At 38.9% G+C, this 15115-nt stretch overlaps 1 protein-coding gene across 1 annotated transcript in view; it reads right to left on the bottom strand.

Annotated features, from left to right (window-relative positions):
- Positions 1 to 15115, bottom strand: part of PCSK5 (proprotein convertase subtilisin/kexin type 5) — a 251048-nt gene that overhangs the window by 2238 nt on the left and 233695 nt on the right. Inside the window, exons 28-36 of the mRNA XM_066988258.1 lie at positions 12221 to 12304; positions 11518 to 11713; positions 9200 to 9417; positions 8001 to 8237; positions 7281 to 7511; positions 5059 to 5236; positions 4053 to 4270; positions 1823 to 1938; positions 58 to 244 (exon numbers count right to left, since the gene is read on the bottom strand). Coding sequence (XP_066844359.1) covers positions 58 to 244; positions 1823 to 1938; positions 4053 to 4270; positions 5059 to 5236; positions 7281 to 7511; positions 8001 to 8237; positions 9200 to 9417; positions 11518 to 11713; positions 12221 to 12304 — 1665 coding nt within the window. The remainder of the gene's footprint in view (positions 1 to 57; positions 245 to 1822; positions 1939 to 4052; positions 4271 to 5058; positions 5237 to 7280; positions 7512 to 8000; positions 8238 to 9199; positions 9418 to 11517; positions 11714 to 12220; positions 12305 to 15115) is intronic.

Here is a 15115-nt window from a genome sequence, read left to right as displayed (position 1 = left end):
TCTAAATGTCCAAATTAAGCACACGAGCAGCACGGCTGCCCTTCGGGATGGTCCTACCTTGCGTTTCGCTGCAGTCACAGCACTCTGGGATGGCTTCTGGGTCGGGGTCCCTGCAGCAGGGCAGGCAGCGGCCTTCCTCGAGGTAGAGCTGCGCACCGGCTGGGCAGATGGTGCAGTTGAGAGGCCCAGGTCCCTTGCACTCTGTGCACGTGCTGTCACAGCTCTCACACTTGGGCTCATCCTCCTTCAGACACAGAACACAAGCAACACGCCTTTCTTTTCGGCTCCCTTGGACCTCACCTGACAGGTCTGTGCTGTCATTCACTGTCTGGGTGGTCACGTCTGGACACCAGGGGTGTCAATTGTAAAATTGAGTAGGGAGTAGGAAAATTGAAATTTGGTTCATACCTCCTAGGTTCTCAGTGATCTGCTTGTAGGGAGGGGGGATAAAGTGTTGTAGGAGCTTAGTTAGGGATCTGACCTAGCTAGGCAGCTAGCTAAAATTCATATGGACTATAAGTTTTCTGGTCAGAATGTATTTTATGTTTTGCTAGACCCATACTGGCAGATTTGTGGTTCTTTGGCACTAATGATTTTAAAGTAGCCTTTAAGAACAGTACTTAAGAATATAATTAAAAATAACTGAGGTGCAAGAAACCAAACAAAATATTCGGGGGGGATGAGGGGTGGGGAATGATGAGAGAATAAATTCCCTTTGCGGCGTGGGAAGGAGCAGAAATAAGAAATAAAGCTGGGTGGAAAATTTCTAGCAAAGCAAATTTTTATTAGATTGCATTGGTTCTGTTTCACAGAAACATCTTAGATTCAAAAACTCGTCTCAAATTCCAGAAAGGCTTCTGGGAGCCTCTGTATACAAAGACAACTGGAGCTCATCACTGTCATATCTACTTCTTAGTAAGCTCTGATGTCAGGTAATTCAGGGCTTCCAGTGTTTGCATTTCCTGGCCTACTGGGAAAAATTAGCTGATTTTCTGTCTTGGGGCCAGGATCACATACTCAGTATGAGGATCTGGAAACACCAATAACCTTTCATCAGTCTTGATCTCTGCTTGCTACAGAGGGCTGCTTGTCCTGAATCTAAGAGCTTGGACAAGTTGTGGGGTCATAGCAGTAGGTCTGGAGAGTCAAAGCCTTTCAAAAACTGTGGACCTCTGTGGTCTTCAGCTCTTAGGCTGTTTTTTCAGGTTGGCAGTTATGCAGCAGTTCTGCTACAGGAAACTTCAGGCCAGAGACTTCAGAGTATGCAGCATCTCAGGCCAGCTGGCTTGCCATGCTGCTATATTCATGAATAAACAACACTGGAAGATAGTTGGTATGGAAGTCTGAAGCAGGAATGCCCAGACTTGTGGCACAGACTCAAACCTAGCCATGGCCCTATTCTGCTAAACATATAGGTCTGTCAACTTCAGCCTTTCTTTTCACTAGAGATTTCTACTAGCATTGCTGTCAATCAGGAATGTGATGTGATTTCTTACAAACAGAGCAGCAGAAATCCCTGGGTAAGTCTCAGTTATACTTGAAGAAAAGAAATGCTCTATTACAAATGTAGCTGATTTTGTTCACTTAGCTTTGGTATCATCTTTGGCAAAGTAGTATCTTTGTATTTACTGGTAGAGAATTACTCTGTAGTAGAAAGAGACCGAAAGAGAAACAATGCTTCCCTATCAACGGAAGAAAAAAGTAAGCAAATTTAAAGACAAGAAATCTTGAAAACTCAGGGAAGAACATTCTGTGTTTGTGTTGTGTTCAGAAGTTGAAGTTCAGCATGCTAATCACAGGAAAAAATGCCTACAAATATTACCTCTTGTCCTGATGCATCTTCGACTTTGTAGCTACCTACAAAACAGTCTGAGTTGCACATTCCACCTAACAAACTGTAGCTCCATACGCAAGATGTGCAGCTGAATGCTTCTTTACCTAGAAAGGAAAATAAACCAACAGTATTAGACCAGGAAATATTGTCATTTAACTTCCTTTTAAAAATATTCTCACCACCACCACCACCAAAGAAAAGGGATACTTGTCATCTTCAAGAATCAGCAGTAGGGAGTACTGTTTGAAGAAGCTGGTATTAAAATGCTATTAAAGAGCTTAGACCTAGTGCTTGAAGTGTATTTTTCTTATGTGTTTTGATATTCATGAAAAGATGACTAGGGAATCAGTTGTACAGGGAAGCTCAGGTGCTCAGTAGGATCAATTAGATCAGTGTTCTAAAGTAAAGTTGTGGGAAACCTTAGCCAAATGCTCTTTGCAAAACCAGTAAGTATTAGGCCTACTAGCTAGCCCTTTTCAAACCACAATGAATCAAAGTCCATTTATGTTTAAATAGCAAAACAAATTTTTTAGTTGTATAGGAAAAAAGTTCTTCACTAGGTGCAAAGAGATCATCACATGCACTTTGTGTGTCTTTTGTGAGTCTTTTTGAAAGCAGATGCTGCCTGTAGTGTTTCCGTGAAACACTGAAGTGAATGTTTTTTCATATGTTAAGATTCACGTATTAAAATGCATGTGTCCAGTTCCCTGCAACTAAATGTTTTCTACCACTGTCTGAAAGGAAGAAAATGTACATGCTGGTAGTTCTTGTCAGCAGAAGCTAAACAGGTGAAGTTAGCAACCTTCCATGACCCAGCAAATTTCCTGTGTGTTCTTTTCCTGAGCAATATAGGGTTTGCCTACCTGGTTTTGAGAAACAAGAGACACCACATCACTTTTTTGCCTGTATCTCAGCAATGCAGATGCGTTTCAGAACATCTAATATTTGTTGTTTAGAAGGATAGCCTTGTTTTTCATCTTAGTGTCTCTTTAATTAGAATAGAAAATCTCTTCTGTAACATTTATCATGAATAAAGTAAAAGTCAATGACTGGAATTAGTCTGGAAATTAAAATGACAATATTTTTACCCAAGTCTGAGCCACAATTTTTCTGTTATTTGTTATAATGTTGTTATGCAGTTACGCTTTGATAGTTCTTGAAGGTGGCTTCACTCTTGGGAGTTTTTTCCGCAATTTTAAATATTGTTATGTAGCCGTCTATGCTATCCGATTGATCCACTATCCAAAGCAATTTTGATATGTTGCAGTACGGTGTAGTCTGAGCTGCAGAGTGGCACATGCTAGCTGTCATCTGATGATGCTCATGTACAGTAGTCCAACAAATGGGTCCAACGGGATTAATGCTGCCCTGTTCTGAATCTGATGCAGTATAATTTAGGGAAAAGAAGAGACTGAATGTGTAAGTGTGTCACAGAGCAAAACAGATGGTCTCCCAAAGTAAAGTTTGAAAAATACTTAACCTTATTAAAAACAGCAGACATCACATTGCTTTTTTTAACCCTGAAGATATGCTTTATGGCCTTATTCTTATTTTAAGTGTTGCTAGCTTTTGATTTTCTTATCTTTCCTTTACAGTCTGTAAAGGTCTGTGGTTAGACATAAATTACTTGGCTTTCACAGAGTAACACATAGTAGGTTAGCTCAAAGAGTGAGATATTATTCAGTGTTTGTGCAAGAAACAGGGAGGGCCTAGCTCTGTATGCAACAGAGCCCTTTTATTTTGAAGTGGATGAGCATCTTTGAGAGAGGCCTGGCTGACTTAATAGTTAATTACTGTTGTCGGTTTGTTTCCCTTTGCTGGGGACTCAATCCCAGCCCTCCCGTCGTGTGTCTGCTTTCACGCTTGCGCTCTGTGCCTGCAGGCAGCCCTGTAGGGAGCTTGGTGGGAATTCATATCCTTGCTTTGATCTTGGTCAATCAATACATTAAAGGTAAGGTGGCAGCATGGAGCCTACAACAAAGTGAGTGACCCTGGGGTCTGGGGGAACTGGTAGCCCCTGCAGAGGGCTTTGCCGCCCGCTGCAGCTACTGAGATCATTGACATGTTGGTAGGTATATGCATGGCACGCCTCTGCATGGCGTGCTTCCAAATCTTGGAGCTGAGGGAGAAAAAGAAAAGAGATGGCAGGTGCCTTGATAATCCTTGACAGTGGTTTCAATAATCCCTTTTTTTGTCAAAGCAGAATGCGTGTTTTTACCTTGACAAGTTCGACAGGATGGGTGGCATCTTTCACAGACATTGTCGTCCTTGTTTTCATAGTAATATTCAGGACAGGAGCTAACACATTGGTTCTTGGAGCGCAACAGGTAGAAATATGTATCACAGAAAAGGCAGTCAGTCTGTTGAGGCCCCATACACTCCTTACAGCCCTTGTGGCATCGCTCACATGATCCAGTGGAGTTTTGTGCAAAATAGCTGAAACAGATCGGACAGATCAACTCAACAAACAGGCTTAGCCAGACGATACCAACAGAGGATCAGTTGGTTCACTGAAGCTATGCAGTCTAAGGAAAAAGAGCAATAGCTGCACTGTGGCTGTGTTGAGATGGTCATTAGAGTCTTCAAGTTTAGTGGGATGATAACCGAATTTAACAGACAGCACGATTGCACTTACTGCAGAATGAAATGGACCTGAGCCACAAATCATACCTCCACATTCCAGGTTTGAATTTTCATGACATAGCCACAAGAGCTCAAAGAATTCACATTTTTAAATTAAAAGGATTCATATTAATGAAGTTACTACCTAGGATTTTGAATCCTCAGTTAAATTATGTTTTAATCATTGTTTTTATTATGATCTATTAAGCATTCACTTAATGCAAAAGTAATCTCGTCCAGGTTAAGTGGAGCCTGCAAGCATGCCTGAAGCAAGTTGCACTTCTTCCTCTGCTCAAGCTGACTTGAGGGGATAATTTAGCATATTTATTCTGCTTCACACTGTTCTATATAACCTAAGAGCATCCACAGAGTGTGAGAATGCCCACATCACATCATACTGCTCCCAATTTAGTAACAAACTTTCTAGTTTTAAGCTGTGAGGGAACGTTTTCTACCACCTCTGTACTGGTACAATGCAATAAATTTTCACCCAGAAATGTAATTCAATTCTATGTGACTCTAAAATAGAATGGGGTAGAATGATCTAATTTCTCCAAGTACTCTCTGTGATGTAGCTCTTAGGTAAAGATCTAGGACCTTACCCCGATGGACATTGGTTTACACATCCTTTTCCTTGTCTGTACCAGCCTGGTTTGCAGGAAAGGCACTGCGAGCTGTGTTTTCCACTGCAGGTGGCACAGGCGCTATGGCACGGGGAACACCATCCCTCGTCACTGTCAGCATAATATCCATCTGGGCATGTTTCAACACAGGTTGTATCTGCACAGACAGCAATGCAAAATATCAGGTCATATTCAACATTTGCTGGTATGAATTAACTTACAGCTCTGCTAGAGCAAATTCTCTAGCAGGACATGCTGTTAGCACTTGTATGAGAGCAAGAAAAGGGGACGCTGTGACATTGTAACAATTTTTTGTTCTTCTAAGCCTTGTCAGTTCGTCCTCATTTCTGTGGTTGGTGTAAATTAGCAGGCTCTTCAGAACAGAAAATTACTTATCTTTAGGCAAGATAAATGCATAATCATAATAATGAACAGCTGTGATTTTGTTCAGAATATGAAAAAGAAGAAATAATAATGAAGAAACTTGCTACTGGCATAACCATTTTCCCTATTTTTTTCACTCTTAAGTGTCAGCCTAATTGAATTCTGTGTATATGATTAATCTGTTGGTAACTCTAAAGTGGCATATGTTCATTGGTCTTTACACCTGTGTGTAACTGTTGCTTTGTGTTATGGGAATAAATGCCTCCAATACTGCCAAATGTACCAGGCACATCTCATTGTTTCACTGAGATACCAGAGCATCATTAGCAGGATAGAAATCTGGGATGAGAAGTTAGGGCTGATTCAAATAAGTGCAAGTGCACTATGCTAAGAGAGATGTGATTAATAATTGTCTAGCTTCTCCATAATTTTGTTGCTTAGGTTATAAGTGGGCACAGAAACGTGCTTCCTAACATACTCTTTTCTTCTCTCTCTCTTTCTTTCTCTCTTTGTCTCTTTGTCTCTTTGTCTCTTTGTCTCTTCCTCTCTTCCACTCTTCCTCTCTTTCTCTTCCTTTCGTTTTCTTTCTTTCTTTCTTTCTTTCTTTCTTTCTTTCTTTCTTTCTTTCTTTCTTTCTTTCTTTCTTTCTTTCTTTCTTTCTTTTTCTCTCTCTCTCTCTCTCTCTCTCTCTTTCTCTCTTTCTCTCTTTCTCTCTTTCTCCCTTTCTCTTTCTTTCTTTCTTTCTTTCTTTCTTTCTTTCTTTCTTTCTTTCTTTCTTTCTTTCTTTCTCTTTCTTTTTCTTTCTTTCTTTCTCTCTTTCTTTCTTTCTTTCTTTCTTTCTTTCTCTTTCTTTTTCTTTCTTTCTTTCTCTCTCTCTCTCTCTCTTTCTCTCTCTCCCTCTCTCTCTCTCTCTTTCTTTCTCTCTTTCTCTCTTTCTCTATTTCTTTCCACATGTTTGTACAGTCTACATTGTTTATTTCCATATTTCCATTGGCTTTTTCAATAGCAATGGTATAAAACTGCGGAGTGTGTTTGTGTAAAAATACGTCTGATATAAGACCTCAGAAATTTAAGAATGCAAAACCTACATCAGATTAGACTCAGCTTAGAGTCATCTTCGCTTCAGGCTTTCTTTAGATTTTTCCCGCATGGAAGATCATTTAAATTAGTTTTCCTCACAATTTTTTCTTTGCCTTTTTAAAAAAAATATGCAAATAAGTGAAGTTTAAATTCTGGTATCTTATACTTTCTACCAATTTGTTCCTGAAACAATAAAGTTTTTTCCCCCAAACTCAGAAAAGGAAAGTAGTTTTGTATCTCAGCCATCCACTAGAGACTGTTCTAGTGATCCAGGGACAAATTTTTAACAGTTCTGTTTAATTATTTCTTTGTTCATCAGGTATCTACAGGGATTCAACAAGCCAACACGAAAATTGTGAGCTTACAAAAAAAAAAAAAGTTATAAATTTGTCCCTCTGGACTTTTTAATTCCCTTCTAGAAAGAAAGAGTGACAGTAAATATGGAGTGATTAAAAAAAATGGTTTGTTTAACAGTGGACTTTGCTGCTACTCAGACTTCCTTTGGCCCCAGTGAGTGGCAGATGCCAGAACGACAATATTTTCCATTTTTTTGAAGAGTTTCCAGGTAGCTCTGCAAAAAGTAGTTGCCACTGCACAAGTCATCTACTTGTCAAGTCAACTTTGGAATGTGTAGATTGTCTCAAGCAAATATGTCTACATATTTCATGAATGTGATGGAAACTTACTTCATGTTCTTGGGGTAGAATGAAGTCTAGAAGGAGGATCAAGACACTTACTGAGAAGGTAGCGGTTATTTGCACAGCCAAGACACTGGTGTTCAGTTGGTCCTGAGCAACGAAAGCATTTCTTATGACAAAGCTTGCAGGTCTGAGTGTTCTGGTCATAGTACTCAGTATGAGAACAGTATCCAGATGCCACACAGTGCCCGTTGTGGCTCAGGATCAGGCCATTTCTGCAAGTAAGGCAGGCAGTGGAAGACGAACAAGTCTGGCATGTCCTATTGCATGCTGGAAGGGACAAACAGTAGGAAAGTCACCATTTCTTGTTACATTTTCAAATTATTATTTCAAATTCAAGGAACAGCCTTCATCTGAGGGTGAGAGGCTGAGGGAAATGAGAGAAACATCAGCTCCTATATAGTCAAACCATTTATCATTTTCAGACTTATGCAGCCAGTTCCTAAGATTTCCTTTTGCTCTGGCACTGCTTTTGCAGAGCAGTGGTTTGCAACATACCGTCTCCAACTACACTCAGCATTTTACCAGAATAGTTGCTTAGTTGCTAGTAACATTGAACACATCTAGTTTTGATATCTCCCTCTCTGGATTTTCTCTCTCTCTCTCTCTCTTTTTTTTTTTTTTTTTCCTGCCTTTGCTATCCCCTCAATTGCCAGGACACTGACAGCCATAGCCATCGCTCTCAGGTCCTTTAGGAATCATCTTTAGCCAGTCTACTTGTATCTCTGTGCCATTCTGGAGAAAACAACAGCTGCCAACCTTGACAATCTTCTGTCTCTTTTTCATAATAAGTCCCTTCGGGGCAGTCTTCAAAACACATGCCACCATAGAGGACGAAGTAGCTGATGGCACACTCAGTACAGTCATCTGAGTCTGGTCCATCACAATCCTTGCAGTGTTCATGGCAGGGAAAGCAGTGTTTCTCTTCAGCATAGAAGTGGGAAGGGCAGTCCTCCACACACTTCCCTTCGTGCAGGAGGAACTCATCCATGCATTCTACAGAGAGCAACAAACATCAGGTAAGAAAAAGGGCGGATAATTCTGACTTCAGTAAGTGAGGGAGTGGAGAAATCCTAGGAAACACCAAACCCTGCAGTACTTGTCACAACAGGACATAAGTGGACAGTTTGGGAAGGTAGTGCTTTCTCTTCTAACTCCTCCCCTCCAACTTGCCCATCATGGCACAGCCTTCATGAAGTATCTTCTGTGTTACATTAAGGGTCTGAGAAACCAAGTCAGCTGTTTGGCTTTGCTCATATTAACTAAACCATGCTGCTGCTGTGTACAGGTGGACTTCTGCTGCAATACTATATCTGTATTATTAACTTCCTGTGAAATCAGGGATGTTCATATCTGAACTTGTTTTTTTGTTAAAATATGAATCTCGCTGGAATAGTTGACCAGGAGTTTTGGCTTTGCATAAAGGTCGGGTTCAGCTGCTAATATTAGTATGAGTACTTGATTTAGTAATGTTGTTTATATTTTTCTTTTCCTTCCATGTTTATGTTTCCAGAATGGTTGCTCAATATTAACTATCCTGGAAATTTTTGTGCGTAGACTAAGATTCACCAGTATATCGAAGCTTTTTCTAATCATGCATTACTAGATATGTTTCGTTAGAGAAGTTTCATTCTCCACCAGGAGTAGTCATTGGCAAAAATGGCAAAGAGATTAAACATTCAACCAAACTAGGAAAGAAACATTCTTATTTCACTGTGGTGTATGTGTGTATGTAAGTATTTAGGCATGGATACACTAAATCAGCATCAAAAAAACATAAATCTCTGATGGACTACAGGAACAGGGAAAGCGTTGTGAAACAACTTTACTTTTTTGTTTCTTTTTTTTTTTTTTTTTTTCTTCTTACAGATCCTTTGTCAGGTCTGTGTTTCCATCAGTCTGCTTCTAGACAGATCTAGATAGATTTAAGCCAAGTCACAAACAGTTCTTTGTAATACCTTTGCACGTTTCACTGTGAATGCACTCCTGACACATTTCGGGGCAATGTTTACAGATTCCATCAAAGGCAAAATGTCTCTCTGAACAGGTAGGTTTACATTCCCACTGCTCCAGAAGCAAAGGACTTTTACAGGACTGACATTTGGTGGCATTTCCCATGCATGTCTTACAGGATTCACTGCATTCCTTGCAAGTCCCAGAGTCATTAAAGTATCCCCTATTGAGTGAAAATAATCACAAAACAAAGTGTTGGTCAGTGTACATTTATCAAACAGTCCAGGCTGTAATAATCATAAGCATTTGTGAGACTATGTGACATTCCCAGCACACTCATTTCAGTGGATCAAACAGGTTTCTCAAGCCAGTTGCCTGTTCTCTACTCGATTACATCCCCTATGACTGCAAGCAGAAAACCTGCATGTTAGTACCATGAAGGGAGGCCTTCCCTTCATTTTGTACCTACTCTAAGGGATGCTGGACTTCCTTTCCCACTGTTTTCTTGGTTTGTCCCAAGAAAAAACAAACAAAACCACAACAAAACCATAATGTCTAAGAAACACCTGTATCTGGTGGCAGCAAGCTGGAGACAGGGAAGAGAGAACACATTTGATGGCATCGGTGGTGTGAGAGCTGCTGTAGACAACCCATGTTGTGACTATTAGCCATAAAGAAGACTTAAAAAGGAAGTCGGCCCGTGTTTTAGGAGACGAGGAATAAAAGAAAAGGCTGGATGCAATCCAGTCTGCCTACACCGTCAAAACCAAAAGGTTAGAAGATAGAGGGAGAAGCAAGCCTGTGCTTTCAGATGATTGTTAATCCATATGTATACAGACTTTGATTAAAAATACAGAAGAAGTTGACTTAGAATGCAGAATATGTATTTCACATTAATAGCCCTGGCTGGGCGGGAGAAAGGGGGAAGAAAGTCCTCTCCTTTCCAGAGGTGACTTGTGACTTTCCCAAAGACCGGCTGGGGAGATGTGTTAGGAGAAAGGCTAGAGAAAAAATAGAAGAGCTGTTCCTGCCATCTATTCTTATCTTACCTCTTTTTTACTCCTGACCTTTTTCATAATTCTGCAACTATTTCTCAGCCTATTCTCTTGTTCCAGTCTCAAGTACACATCTAGCTCAGTCTTTCAAAATCCTCTGTCAGAAGTTATCAGTGCAGCAAGTCAACCCTTTCCATCCCCTACAATATGCTCAAAGTTCCAAACAAACACTAAAAAAAATCCTTCCTTAATCCTCTGCCCCAGTGGAGAGTAGTTAAGCCTGAAGAACTTTGTCAGAGGCTGAAACCAGAGTTTAAGTCTAGTAAACTTTGCTGAATAATGCCTGGAAAGACGTTATTTATAGCCTGGAATTTGGAAAAAAATGGGGGTAATAGCAACTGAAAAGAGTGATGATATATGAAAAGGTTTAATTGTGTTATATTGAAACTGTGTGGGGTAAAAGAAGCGAATGAATACTGAAAACAAACATATTGCCACCAAAATACTACTTTGATTTTTTGACAGAGTTTTTGTTTTATATATATATTTTTTTCTGGACTAGAGTAGATTTTAGTGTAGCTACTTTGCATTTGCCCTGAAGCACAATGATCAGAATCTGCTCCAGTGGCCCTTATTGACTTATGTGATAAAGTTAGCAGGAAAGTACTGCCAAAGAATTTGTTTTGGTAATAAGAAAAGCAGAAGCTGGACATTTTTCTTAAGAGAAAGAGTAACCAAGCAAGATCTTCATACTGCATAGCACAGTTTTTATGTATATATTTAGGTGTGATGAATGTTAACAATGAAAGCACACACAACAGGAGAACCTGATATAGTCAAGTGCCTGATCCAAGCCATTGCAATCAAATGGGAATCTTTTTGAATTTAATTTGTTAGAGGAAAAAGCAAGGGATGTAAGCCAAGGAGAAACATCCCTCACTAGGCACTATATTTCCATATCAGGACTCTGAGACATCCACCCTGTGGGTTCACACCCGTACTCTGAGAAAAGGACTGGTTAGGAGAAGAACTAGAGGCTTACTGCCAGCCACTTCAAAGTATAGCTGAAAGCACTGTGGCCTTATTGAAGTTAGTGGGACCATCTGTCACAGGATTTCCTATATAGTTTTACTTTTGAGTTTTCACTTCTCTAAACCGTAGAAAATGCTGTTTACTCAGGCAAGCTGAAAATGACTTTTACCTTGTGGTAGTCTCTCCTAGGTAAGGTTACATTAAGCTCCCCCTTGAAAGCTTAATAATGGATCAAAGCTATGATGAGAAGCAGCACAGTGAGGAAATAAGGAGCAGTCGTGACGGGAGCTACTTACTCAGGGCATTCCTGTAAGCATCTGCCTTTGTGGAGAAAGAAGGGCTGGTCTTGTTCAACCTGACACTTCTGGCAGTGCCAGAGGTCGGAGCACACCTCGCAACTGTCCATGCACATCTCGCACTTTCCACTTTCAACATTGGCAAAAGTTTGTTGAGGGCACTGGGAGACACACGTGTCATGGATAAGAAAATTTCCTGACAAAAGAGCAACCCAGGTGGGGAAAAACACCAGTTAGAACTATACCCAGAAGATTCCTGTCTTGGATGGATATAAAAAATACTTTCATCTTCCTGGAAGTTTGGATTTTTGGTGCCTAAAAAGATGAATAAAACATTCTCTAAGCCATTTCCCAAAGTATTTTGCTCATCCTTCACTGAAATTTAAGGTTAGGAAGAATCATCAGGATTATCTAGTACATCTTCCTGAATAAATCCCTGTTCAGTAATTCCTGCATCATGTCTACAATACAAAAAAGAGAGAATAGGTTCAACTTCCACTTCACTTCCCCCCCCCCTTATTTCTAAAGGCATGTGCTTTTTTCCTAGCTGATGCTTAACTTCAGCTCCTGATTATCTGATTACCTATGCTTTAAGCTGCCAATCAATGAATGAATGACAATAAATGAAAATATTCCCTTGAAGTGTGTAAGACATAAAATATTTTAACCTCTTGCAAAACCCAAAGAAGAGGAAGTCTCTTACCTTCTGGACATGAAGTACACACTTTAGCAGATTTGTCACAGGTCCTGCATGAAGGATCACAAGATTGTAACTGTTTATTTTCATCTGGAATGAAAAGAATAAAAGTTCTGTTTTTGACAGTCTTACAACAATTTTTGTTGTTTCTGTTGTTGTTGTTCAACAGGGAGGGAATCCTCACCTTGGAAAGGCTTTCTTATGACTTTTCCTAAGCTGAATTTACAATGTATGTTTGAGTTTTTGGAATTCTGTAACTTGGACAAATTGATGATTGTGTTCAGCTCCACACTCTTAAACAATAAAATAGGAATTGTAATAGATCAAAACATAAATATTATCCTGAGATTCATTAAAGCACTGTTCAAACTACTCACAGCAAACAAGGACAACAATTTAGCTTAACGTTATTAGTTTCAGAGTAGTGCTCCAAAATCAGTTTCTGATCTGTAATCCAAAAAGACTGTGAGCAGGAAGAGGAGGAAAGTATGTAAATTTTTGGGACTTGCTGTAGCAAGGTATTTTCATGGAGACTTTCTACTAGCTGGTTGCTGAACACCCTCACTTTGTATCTAAGGGAGAAAACTCTGAGAAGGAAAGGGAGCAATATCAATATTTGGAAAGATGATTGGTGAAATCATTCTGCCCAGTGTTATTGCCTCCTATTTCCCTCTAAAAGAAAGACTCTGGCTGTGTGTCAAATTAAATTTTTATGCCTGCGGGAAGCTAAGACCCTGGTTATGCTTTGAATATACTTTATTCAATGCCAAGGAGATTTGAGGATTGTACTAAATACACATAAATTTTGTTGTAGAATATGATAGGTCTCACCATGCAATTCTGTACTTTGATCCAAGCAGACATAATAATGGGATAATGAATGTTTGATGAAAAATTAATAGTGGGCCAGTGGACTGAAGACAGTAACCTTTTAATTTTGCTGGAAACCAAAAATAATAAAAAGAGCAGACTAAGCTTAGCACCTCAGCACACCCATCTCATCCTGCCAATTAAATACATGTAATTTCTATAAGTTGATGGGCTGGTTGACAGTATCCCTTAAAAGTGTATAACATATCACTCACTTTTTTGTTCTGACTGTCATGACAAAAAAAATTTAAATGCTGATATTTTGAATGAAATTCATAAAAGCAAATGCTTTGGTTAAAAGGAAGAGAGAGGAGAAATGGAGTCATATGTGGATCCCTTTCCTACAAGGGGAAACACTGAGCACTTTACTCAGCAGAGAGTCACTTGGTAGAAAAGTGGATATGTGCATAATAACCTGGCACAGAACAGAAGGAGAAACAGTAATAAGAATAGTAACGATAATTGTTATTATTGAAAATAATAACTGCTAAATGAGCTGAGCCATGTCTATCTCAATAAAAGAGACTATTCCCTAGCTTCCTTGAGCTTTTTCCTCAATTACTGAAAAAATCATTAACAAGTGTCCTTCTTGATGTCATCTGTAAGAATATAAGGAATATTCTGGAAAAGCTACGTTCGGTCTTAATTTTACTGAATTGAGCAGTACTTAAGTTTTCTTTTCTCCTATTGTTATGAATGCAAACCTTTGCCCTTTTTCTGCTCTTTAAAGAGGTTTCCTACTGATCTGTATGTCCTAAGTTTTTTACTTTCAGAGACTTTTGGCAATCTTTGAAACAGAACATTGCTTAATTGATGATATATTGAACAGGCTTGTAGTTTTTAGTTGATGTTTTTCATTTTGACTCTAAAACTGTGGCTTACCCTCTGTTCCTGATGCCTGCGAGCAGTTCTATATCATATGCTGCTCTATCAGTCACTTTGATAAATCTTCAAGATTTTCCTGCTGAAAGTGTCAAAGATGTTTTCTAAATATGTAGCAAATACAAATTTTCATTTTCCTCCTCAACAGCTTTACATCCAGCTACCTTACTATGGCTTATGTTTTATTTCTTTGAAAATCCCTACTGGGCAGTTTTAAGTGCTGTAATTTAGTACCAGCTATGTGCAGGAAGAAGCAAGCCAGAAATATCACTTAAGTATGTGTTGCCATTGAAAAAGGACCTTGATCCTGGCAAGAGATTTTTGTAATATAGAAAATAAATAGCAGTAAGATAAAGTTAAGCAGACAACTTGTTAACTACCGCTAAAGAATGTTTAAGCTAGCTCATTGTTTCAAAACATTTCACTCCTTAAAATTAAAAATAAAGATAATTTTTCAGTGAAGTACCTTTTACTTCCATTTAATATTTCCCTTTGGCAGCATTTGCAGCTTTCTGCAGTATGTGCAAGTCACCACCAGAGGGGAACGTACACAAGCAGTTGTGCTTCTGACATTTTGCCAGGGAGACAGGCTTTAGCTTTTCAGCGAAATGTAAGTCCTTAAAAGACCCAGGTGGGCAACTGGTAGAATTTTAAAATTTTAAAATTAATTGATCTACCTTTTATAAAATTATTATTATTATTATTATTATTATTATTATTATTATGTATTTATTATTCTGGACAGTTAAAATTAGTTTTTCCTGTGACAGTGTTCTTACTGGCTCTTACTGGCTGGAAATAGGATTTCATTTATTGAATAAATAAATAAATAATAAGAAATTATTAAATATATTTTTTCTTGCATAATAAATGTTCCAAAACATTTGTATTTTGCTACAGAAACCTGTGTATGCTACTTCCAAGAACAAGCTTTACCAAGAACAGCCTTGCAAAGCTGTCAAGAAAATTGGTCATGCAAAATATATTTTCTTGGCCTTTGCACTGGTGATAAATGAAAGATTCAACTGACATTTTTAGGCTTAAAAAAGTCTTCCACTTACCAGCAAAAAATTCACTCAGCAGAGTATGACAATTGAAATTGCCTAATGAAGCAGGAAAACTAATTAAATAACTACTGGCAAAATTGCC

Source organism: Anser cygnoides, chromosome Z, assembly GCF_040182565.1.
Source record: "Anser cygnoides isolate HZ-2024a breed goose chromosome Z, Taihu_goose_T2T_genome, whole genome shotgun sequence".
Classification (NCBI taxonomy): domain Eukaryota; kingdom Metazoa; phylum Chordata; class Aves; order Anseriformes; family Anatidae; genus Anser; species Anser cygnoides.
This window is presented reverse-complemented; position numbering and strand designations above follow the sequence as displayed.